The 11,145-nt window shown below is 30.9% G+C and overlaps 1 protein-coding gene across 2 annotated transcripts; it reads left to right on the top strand.

Annotated features, from left to right (window-relative positions):
• On the top strand, window positions 1-5,742 carry LOC112772064 (uncharacterized). 2 transcript variants are annotated; one of them, XM_025816946.2, is made up of 6 exons: window positions 1-346; window positions 1,198-1,344; window positions 1,450-1,573; window positions 2,514-2,564; window positions 2,921-2,972; window positions 5,294-5,742. In XM_025816946.2, exons 3-6 carry the CDS (start codon window positions 1,454-1,456, stop codon window positions 5,479-5,481), a joined length of 411 nt encoding a protein of 136 aa, XP_025672731.1. In that variant the 5' UTR covers window positions 1-346; window positions 1,198-1,344; window positions 1,450-1,453; the 3' UTR covers window positions 5,482-5,742. The 2 variants fall into 2 exon arrangements, with proteins under 2 accessions (XP_025672731.1, XP_025672730.1); XM_025816945.2 differs by having other exon boundaries at window positions 1-387.
• Window positions 5,743-11,145: the final 5,403 nt, after the last annotated feature.

Here is an 11,145-nt window from a genome sequence, read left to right as displayed (position 1 = left end):
GGACCCCAATCCCATCTCCCCTCACTTTCTCCGAAGTCTGAAGTTCACTCCAGAGGCAGAGCCTCTCCCTCTCACTCCCTCACACTCACAAATCTGCCACTGCCCACCGCTACCGTACGGTTGCTTCCACGTCGCCGGCTCCTCTGCGTCTCGTCCCGGCTCCTGTGCATCTTCGGCACTTCATCGTCGCCTGCGTCTGTGGCTCGCCTTCACTGTGTCGTCTAGTCTCCTTGCTCCTGTGCCGCTGTGCGTCTCTTGTCGCTGTCCCCGTCGTCGTCGCGTCCTCATCCTGCGGGGATCGCGTCTTTTCTGCCTCCCCTCGCTAGTCTCTGCACCGCCGAGCTTGGTCTCCCTCTTCTCCCCCCGCATTCTGCCTTCACATAATCAGTTAACCTATTTTTTAATTAGTTATTCAGTTATTGGATTATAATCTGTTGATTTCTTGCTGTTTTTACATGATTATGGTGAATTGAGCTGCTGTTTCTATAGTGTTGGTGCTGCTTTTGTATTGTTCTGTGAATTTATATTGTTGGATAGTGGATAGGCTCTATGAATTGAGTTGCTGTTTTTATAGTGTTGATGCTGTTCTATTTGTTACTGCCCTCTTCTCTGCCCGCCTTCTGCCTTCTTGTCATCAAGTATGTTTTCTAATTTTTCTTTAGTTATTCAGTGGTTGGATTAAAATTTGATTAACTGAGTAAGTGATTAACTGATTCAGTTGATTCTTGATTGTTGTTGATTATATTTTATTGATTATAATTTGTTAATTCTTGGCAGATTATTCAAATTTTTGTTTTACGATGTAATATATGTAGGTTTAGTGGTGGATTGATGTTTTTTCTGATTATTGGTGTTTAGGGTTGATTTTGTTGCTGTGCTATATTGTTCCTGTGAATTTATATTGTTGGATAAGGGATAGGTTCTGTGAAAGAGCTGCTGTTTTGATATTGTTGCTGTGAATTTATATTGCTGTTCTGTATTGTTGCTGTTCTATATTGTTGTTTTTCTATATTGAGACTTGTTAAAGTGCTAGTGAAAGATATGTATTTTAAATTTTAATTTTAAGTTTTTGATTATTTTATATTTTTTTATATATATGAAACCGAGTCAACCGGTTCAACCATGACTCACCGGTTAAACCAGTGACCTAGTAGCCTGACTGGTTTGGTTCTGACAACTATGGTGTGTTCTGTTAAGGTGATGAGCATGCACTCCAAGGTCATTCTAATGGTGTTGGGAACAACCCCAATCCTTAGGGCGCACACGTGCAGTAGCTAGAGCCACACCCACACCCACACTGTCTTTGTTCTCCGTTGACCGGCAGCGCCAACGTCGTCTTCTCCAGTGAGCCTCAATTTTATTTGTTTTACCTTTGTCTCTCTCTTTTCCCCCTAATCTTTTAAGTTTAGCTTTTTTTTTTTTTTTTTTTTTTCTCTCTTCTGCGAACAGGAATATGGAGGCAAATATGACAACACCCCATGATGGTGAGGATGAAGAAGAGTATGTTTTGCTTGACTTGGATGCTGTCTCTAACATAGTTAACATTCCACCAAATGCTAAATATATTCTCACTGTAAGTTCTCAAATATAAGAACACATAATTTTTCAACTTTTGTCTTGTAAATTATGCCCTAACATGGTTATTATCTTCCTTCAAATGTTGTGTTGCCATATAGCATACACCATGTAAGCTTTCCAGGCATTTTTGGTTTTGTTCCATTAGTGTAGAAAAGATTTATAACTCAGGGCTAGCTATCTTACCCATCAAGGTGCATACAAACTAGCAAGGAATTATTCATATTCAACGGGGGATACTGCTGTCGTGGACAAAGAAAATTGTATTTAGTTCCCATCAATATAGTATATTCTAAATTTTGGTCTCCACAATATTTAGTCAGGTTTTGATCCAAAATTTTATGGGGAAATGATAATTCCACTCCCATTTTTTATAATATGACTCCATATAAGATTTTTTTAAATTATATGTTGCATGAATTTTGTAGAAAAAGCAGTGGCATTATCAAAATTGGAGTGGCAATATCCATTCTGAATTTTAGGATATTCAGTTTTTGGCTCAATTGCCCTATTATTATAGTAAGTGGGATATTTTCAAAAATAAAAAGAGATTCCTATAATATTGTAAGGATTAACCAGAGATTCTAATGTTTTTAACTACGGATAGTGATGAGTGATCAATACTTAAAATAATGGGGACCCAATCACCCAAAACTGAATATTTTTTCAGAAACATTGGATCAAAAGCAAACTAAACATTTTCTAGGGACTAAAGCTTGAATTCACTTCATTTTCGGAGTAAAAAATATATTTAATGCATCAGCTAAATAAGCACCTAATTTCTAGTTTCATTATGATGCTTTCTTCTCTTTTCTTTCCCTCCTACTCACTTTGTCTTTGTTCATGTAATTAATTTTTCCTATGTAAGTCATCTTCTTGATCCTTTATAATATGTTGACATTGTATAGTATGCTTATATTTTTTTCTGTTAATTTTAGGGCCTTGATACATCAAACCCCGTATTGATCATTGATGACAAGTTGAAGCTGGTAACTTCTCTCTGCTTTTAAATTTTCCAGGTCCTTTAGAAGATTAGTATTTGGAACTTTGGGGATAAGTGATATTTTGATGCTCTCATTTGAATCTGATGATGCTATTTAGAGGTAGTTTATCAAGCCTATCCATGTGTTTAGACCATTAGATGTACAAGTCTTTAGTGCTTGATATAGGCTGATGCTGTTAATTTATTTTTCTTTTGGAATTTAGAAAATTCCGCTGGTAAAACCATCACTTCCCTTTGTTTTTCCCACCCTTCAATACTGTGGTTGTTTACTTTTGAGCCTTTGGAGTTGATAATAACCATCTTAAGGTTTGTTATGTTAATTGATGTTTGTTATACTTACAGATTGGGGAGTATGAAGAAACAATCGGCACATGTATAGCCTTCACAGAACAAGGTAAGCTACTTCATGTGTGCGGACTGCAGATTACTTTTGACTAGGGGTGGCAAAACGTGGTTGGTCTGTCAGAGTGACTTTTTTTTTTGGAGCTGTTACAAATTTTGAGCTGGCAAAAATTTGACCATGTTTGACCCCCAGGTTGAAGTTAGGTTGGGACATGTCACATGATAACCCTCGGGTTGAAATAGTAAAAAATAGGTTAAGTTGTTGGTATTACAAGGAAGAAAATGACAAAAAACTGAGAAGGTTCACCTCTCTCCTATCCTTCCTGTCATCTTCTCCTTCCTCTTTGCTTCGTGTCTTTGCTTCACTGTCATGGTCTGCTTTGTTGCTGCCATGGTCTCTTCTTCCCCGTGCTCAGCTCTGCTTTGCTATATGCTCTGTGCTCTCTGGTTTGGCCTCTACTTCAAGTAAATCATTTTTTTATTCAGTAAATTCTGTCACTCAAAGTTGATGTTAATTGATATTAGTGATATACATGCTAATGCAGATCAATGAAAAAGTAGTATTAGTGCTTTCATTTATCTTTTTTTAAATAATCATTTGTTGTTTGATATTACAGTAACTTGCTGTTTCAAAAAAAGATAGTTATGAGAGTGGAATTCGGTCACTAGTCTCCTTAATAATTATATTGCTAATAAGGTTCAGGACCTGGTAAAAAAAGTGTAAAACCCTTACCTCTTATTGCTGATTTTTTTTTTTTTTTTTTTTTTTTTGTAAAAAAAAAAAAAACTAAAACCGGTGTTAGGAAGGATAGGATAAAGAGGGCGAGGTACAATGCTTGTAAGATAAAAGTATAAGATTATGGAGGAAATGATAATGTACATGTAAGGAAAGATAAAGTCCCCTAAGATAGATCAATTAATCTCGGTGAGATTTGTGCTACTGCCATAATTAGGCATGACTTGCCATTCAACATTGTTATGAGATGATTAGAAAGTGGATTAGTTTGAATCCTGATGAATATATGCATATTTCTATGAATACTGCAAAGTCTGACAACTCAACGTGTATGAGGAGGCATCTGGGAAAAGCTCAAAATTTTGGTATTTAGGTTCCAATCCAAATCAAGCATAATGAATAGTAAACCCAATGTATCCGTTAGTAGTACAAGCTGTCCATAAATAAAAAATAAGACAAATCCTGTCAAGAATACTAGCAAGGTATTTTTCTCCTTCTCCTTCTCCCTCTCCCTCATATAAAATTATGAATCTTCATCACATCAGACTTAGCAGTATTCCAATAAATATCTATAACATCAAGATTGAAATAACTAATCCACTTCCTAATCATCACATATTCAACAATGTTGAATGGAAAGTCATGCCTAATTATTTATGGCAGCAGTATAAATCTTGTGGGAGATTATTTGATCTATCTTGTGGGACTTTAACTTTTCTTGCATGGCTATTATCATCTGACCAACATCTTCAAACCTAATTTTCTTACTTAACATGTCTGAGTAATGATGTTCTATATGATTTTCTCAATAATCTTATACTCTATCTTACAAGCATTACGCCTAGACCTGTCTACCGCATCCTTTCCAACATCAATTTTAGTTAAAATAACTTTCAGCAATCAGAGGTAAAGGTCGTAGACTTTTTTTTTCCCTTTTTTACCAAGGTTTTTCAGTAGCAATGCAGTTATTAAGGAGATTAGTGATCAAATTCCGTTTTCCACAAATATCTTTTGGAACAAAAAGTTACTGCAATATCAAACAGAAAATTATAAAAGCAAGCACTAATAATATATTTTCATTGATCTTCAACAGAATGCACATAACCAACACTAATTTATCATCAAGTTTGAGTGACATTTTTTTTTCAAAAAAAAAAAAAAAAATCATGTACCTGAAGAAGCATAGGCTGAACTAGAGAGCACAAAGCAGAGCATGGAGACAAAGAGACCATGACTGGAGAAGTAGAGATCGAAGGTGAAGCAAGGACAAGAAGCAGAGCATAGGATTTTGAAGCAAACAGTAAGGAAAGGATGGAGGCGAATCATTCACTTTTTTGGCTTTTCTAATATCAAATTTTTTGGCATGTTAGAAGATGGTAGCATCTGTCATTTCTGTAATATTTTCAGTACATGACTTGCTATACCGGTGCTACTTCTAGTGTCTCAAGCAGGCTAAAATTGAAGCTTCCGAGGAACATATCATCATGGATAAATTGTTAAAACTTACATGTTGCCAGAAGAATAACTAACCTTTAATCACTCTATAATGATGCCTCTTGCAGTTATTTAAGACACTCACTTATTTCATTTTCTTCTCACTCGACAGAAGTTTTATGATTAAACATATCTTTGTGCAGATAACCCCGTGGTTCATGAAGAATCTGGACCATCTGATGCGAACCTTTTCTCTGCAACAAGAATAATCGATTCAAATCAGCCTCCAACAAAGGAAGTGAAACCTCTATGCCAGCTTCATAAGGTTCTCAAGTTTAAAGTCTCACCTGATTCTGAAATTCAAAGTGCAACAACTAAGGATGCCAAATGAATTTAAATCGTATTGCAATATTCAGTTTCCCTATCATTTTCTCATATCTACAAAGATTATTAAACTGGTTGAATTAATGGCAGTTGCATGTAATTGGGAGAACAAAAAGAAAAAAAATGGTGAGGTTTGTATTGCACTGTACAGTACTACAGTAGTAGGCTTTAGAAGCCTTTGATTTCCTCCTAGATATGTACAAAAGAAGTTTTAAAAAAAAATTAGTGTACTCTTTAATTTAATTCGATTAATGGGTGGTTTGGTAAATTTTTTGCTTTTCAAAAAATAACTTATTGAACCTAGTTGTAGTATCCTAAACTTTTTTAAAACTACAGTATTTATATTTGATAAAGAGTAAAGTATTGTTTTTGTCCCCAACGTTTGGGGTAAGTCTTAAAGTTGTTCCTAACATTTCAATCGTCCTATTTAAGTCTCAAAAGTTTCAAAACTGACTCAATGTTATCCCGCCATTAGGAATCCGTTAACAGAATTGACGGCGAGACAAAATTGAGATGATTTTAAAACATTAGGTCCTTAAATAGGACGAAAACGTTAGGAACAAAAATGATACATAGAAATAAATTTTAATTTTATCTTTCAATAATATCAATTTTTTACTATACATAGTATTCAATTATTTTTTAATCACATCTAAGTAAATTATACTTAATCATATTATTTTCATTTTAAATAAATTAATTTTTTTATAATTTTCCTCTTAAAGATTTTTATGAAATGTTTGTAAAATGACTAGTATATAAACTTGCAGAAAAGAAAAAAAATAATATACATACAATAAAATATAAATTATACATTTTGTCTCTAATGTATCAAAATTTTTTAAAATTATAAAAAAATAAATTTATTTAAAATGAAAGTAATGTGATTAAGTGTAATTTATTTAGATGCAATTAAAAAATAATTGAACACTATGTGGAGTAAAAAATTAATATTATTGAAAGATAAAATTAAATTAAAATTTATTTTATGTATTATTTTTGTCCCTAACGTTTTCGTCTTATTTAAGTCCTTAACGTTTCAAAATCGTCTCAATTTTGTTCCGCCGTCAATTCTGTTAACGGATTCCTAACGGCAGGACAACATTGAGTCAATTTTGAAACGTTAGGGACTTAAATAGGACGATTGAAACGTTAGGGATAACTTTGGGACTTACCCCAAACGTTGGGGACAAAAATGATACTTTACTCTTTGATAAATTAAATTAAAAATAATTTTCAATAAATATAAACAATAACAATTGTGTTTTATAAAATTATTTTTAAAATTAAAAAAATTATAATAAACATAAATAAAAAAATTTATATATTTATTAATATATAAGATTATATTAAATCTTTTAATTTTAATAAGTACAAATACTTTTTAAAAAGTATTTTTTTAGGTACTTTTAAACATTCTTAATTTTCAAAAAGTACAAATATAAGATTTTTTTTAGTACAAATATAAGATTTTTTTTGTCAAACATAAAATAAGGTTTTATATTTATTCTTAAAAAATTTACCAAAGTAAATCTAAGAATTGTCCTATCAACCAAATACTTTGATGTGGGTTCAATTTATTGAATTGGATTATTTGAAAAATTGTATTATTTTCTACCTTTTTTTTTTCTTTTTTCTTTTTTTTTTTTAAAAAACACACATCAAGTTAGTACACTTTTCTACCATTATATAGGATGGAGATCCATTTTATTTGACTTATCCCGTACAATTGAATGATTTGCCTTACATTTATCACCTGCCAAATATCTTCTGTTGCCAAGCAAACTAGCCTGGTTTCAAAGAGGGAAGTTTTTATGGTGGAGAAAGTATTTTTTGGTCCTTCAAAAGACTTGGATACGTTTTCAATTGTGAAAAAATTAGGAATTGTTTTAAAATTTTGCAATTCAGCATTAAGATTCATTTGTTGGTGATGTGGCGTAGAAATTATTATGTTAAGAGAAATTTAAATTGCGTGACCTCGAACAGTGAATTAAATGAAACCAAAAATGTAGTGAAGAAAAGAACTTGCTAGTTGCCACACTCACATGACTAAGACTGCATATGGATCGGATAATATCTGCATATATGCAGTAATTATCCGCATCTGATTCGAATTTTGCGGATATTATCCGATCCGCACTATGATAGAATTGGATTGTGGATTTAGCAGTGATATCCGCAGATCCAATCCGCAGATCCAATCCGCAAATCCGCACGTCTCCTATAAATAGTATAGTTTAAAAAAATAAATCCTAATGTGATATGAATTTTAGTATGTTGTTTTATGAATTTTATGATATCTTGTTTTTAATTTTTTATGTGTACTTCAACTTAGAATAATTAAACTTAAATCTTGTGTTATTATTTTTTTTTATTTAAGAGAACTTTTATTGATAATATTTTAGGAGTAAATAGGCTCAAACATGTGAAAAAGAAATTTTATGGATATTTTTTTATAAAAATAGCCAAATAGAATCTTAAAATAGTTTTTTTTTTAATTATGCGGATATACCCGATATCCAATCCGATCCGATCCGCATAGCTTGGAAAAATGCGGATATCGTATCCGATCCGATCCGATCCGATCCGATGAGTACAGTGCGAATCGGATAGAATTTTAGGCTATATCCAATCCGATTCGATCCGTGTGCAGTCCTACACATGACCCACTCATAGCACCATGACCATGGATCTGAAAAATTAATATCCACCTAGACACGCGGCAACATCCGAAAAAAGGGAAAACTGCAACTTTATTTTATACTTGTAAGTTGTAACATGTGAAATTAATAATAAATAGTTTTAGTAACTAAAAATGAATAAATAAATTAACTCAATAAAACATAATAAATAGTTATAGTTAACTTTTAAAGTTAGTTAAATAGTTAATAACCAAATTGAAATTTAATTTTCTAAATATAAATATAATTATTAGTATTCTTTTAAAGTTAGTTAAGAGAAAAATGCATGTTATTGATATTAATATATTAATATTTTTTATTAAAATAATCTTGTCTATATTGATAATTGTTTTGGTTAAAAAAATATTTATATCATAAATATTATAAGAAATAAAATTTAGTAATTTTTTTCAAGTGAATTTTTTAAACATTTTAGAGATCAAAATTTGTTTTGAAATTTTTTGTGCATTTTTTAAATATCTATTCAGATGTTGTCACAAAAATTTAGGTCACATAAATAAGTCATTTACTAAATATGAAAATCGTTTTATTACTTAAAAAAATATAATATTTATTGATTCTTTTAGTCGTATTTTTAAATTATTTAAGAGCTGTTTCGTCGATAATATCTTTGACTTTTTTGTCAGTGGCTGAATTTTTCGAGTACTGAATTGATAGTTACCCAAATAATTATTTAGAAACACATAGAGAATAAAAATATTTAAATATGTTAAAAATAAAAAATTAATTATAAATTATTTTTTTTATTATTCTAGATCAATATATCTTTTGTTAGATAATTAATTTATTAAAAAATTAAATTAAATTTATACATACGTATCTTTGTGTATTTAATTCTAATTATTCTTATAAATATAGATAATTTTATTTTTAAATTACAAATAAATTTATATTAATTCTAATTATCATTCAATATTGACATATTTTTTTCTGATAACGAACCGTTCGAAATTTTTCTTAGAGGCGGTTTTTCAATACAACTTAGAATAGTTTCGGACTTACCCATTATGTATCCAATCTTAACCTACTCACCTACTTCAAACCCAAATAAATGAATTTTGTTACTACCTGAAAATTGTCGCCACATCATCATTTATTACATTAATCACATGGGGTCCGTAAATAATTATACAAAGTTATGGAGAGTACTTTTTAAATTGCAGTCCTTTGTAGGACATTAATTATTGTCACTACTTTAGAATACCCTTAAGAAAAAAAATTCTAAACGACCAATTACTTCGAAAGACAACGAGACCCTTAAAAAAAAATTCAACTCGACCCTAATCTTTATTTTTATAGGACTGATTAGCCTTTGTACAAAAAAAATTAATGTTATTTTTTTTTTACACAAAGACTAATTAGTCCAAAAAAATTTAAAAACCTAATTTAATGTTTCTTTTAAGGGACCTCATAGTCCTTTCAAAATAATTGTCAGGAGTAAGAGGATTCACTCTATTCTTAACAAGTCCTCTAAATACTAACATCTACTTTCCTCACAATAAACAATTCTAAGAGGAGATACCTGATTCATATAAAGCGTATCTCTCCTTCCCTCCTCCTTTCCGTTTTTCTTTTAACACCTTAGCTATTGACCAAAATATTGTCACATGATCTTTTTGTGTTGTAGCAAAGTCAGTTTAATTTTATATGAAAACACAAGCTCTTAACAGGCTAGTATAAGCTTAATGCACGTTTAAATATATTTGGTGGTGCAAATTTGGGGATTCCAAATCTTGGCTCGGCTTTTTTTTTTGGTAAATTTGATGGGATTATCCGATAAATTCAGCCTATTTTGACATCTTTAATTTGAACAGAGGTTAATGTAAAACTTCCGATGCGTTTAAGTCAACATATTATTTGCCTTCCATGCTGCCTTTCTGTTTTCTTTGATACGGTGTGGCACTCTCTTTAATTGCCCCTTTTATTTTCTGTTATTATTATATCATATTTAATATATAATCAAATTGGAGACTAGAAGGTTCGAATTTCATGTTTATAGTTGGCATTAGCATATTGCTTAATTCCTGCTCTACTCTCGTTGTCCTTGCCAAGGAACCTTATTTGCTAAGGGATCCTTGCTTTGTTTAACAAAAAACAATATGTTAGGTAAGCATTGAGTATCTAGCTTGTAGCATATGGACAATTTGTGGTTTTGATCTTTACTAATAAGTAGTAAGAACCTTTTTTAGAAAAAAGAAAAAACATAAGGAAAGTGATGATGCAATTGCAAAAGTGAACCTATATGAATGAATGTATGCATTTTGAAAACATCTATAGTTCATTGTTGAGCATGTGAAACCTATATGAATGTAAAATAATTGAGCATGTGAAACCTACATGAATGTAAGCATTTTAACATTATCTATAATGCATGATTTAGCATGTGACTTTGTTTCATTTTTGGTGACTTTCTTTAATCATATTGTCTCCTTTTTATGGAAAAATAACAGAAATACAATATTATTGTTCATATAGAATCAATTGTAATGGTAAAGGAATAAATTTGATAAAAAATCATAACATGAATAATATTGTATGGATATATGAAGTTATGAACATACTAATATGATGCAAACTGTCATATACATCAACAATTAGACAACATAACCATTTTATTTACGTACGGTAAATAATATTATACGAGAACTATTTTAAGAATAGTAACTTACATTAATATTTAACGTAGAAAATCTTAAAATGGGGTAAAATTATGGGTCGAAATTTTGAAAGAAATTTCAAAATACAGAATAGTTACATAGTGTCTTTCCATACTCTTACACATAAGTGTTATGTATAGTGTTTCTCAGCAAGTACTAACTCCTATACTACGATGCTGAACAATAAATAATAGGGATATACTTCAAAAGATATTCTCGACTTATAAATCCACACCTTATACTTTATTCATATAATTTACTCAAGAGACAAGAAAAGTTAGATAGAGTTAATATCAATCCATATAATTCAGA

Source organism: Arachis hypogaea, chromosome 18, assembly GCF_003086295.3.
Source record: "Arachis hypogaea cultivar Tifrunner chromosome 18, arahy.Tifrunner.gnm2.J5K5, whole genome shotgun sequence".
NCBI classification, from domain to species: Eukaryota; Viridiplantae; Streptophyta; class Magnoliopsida; order Fabales; family Fabaceae; genus Arachis; species Arachis hypogaea.
Note: the sequence above shows the minus strand (reverse complement) of the source record. Positions and strands in the feature narration are given on the sequence as shown.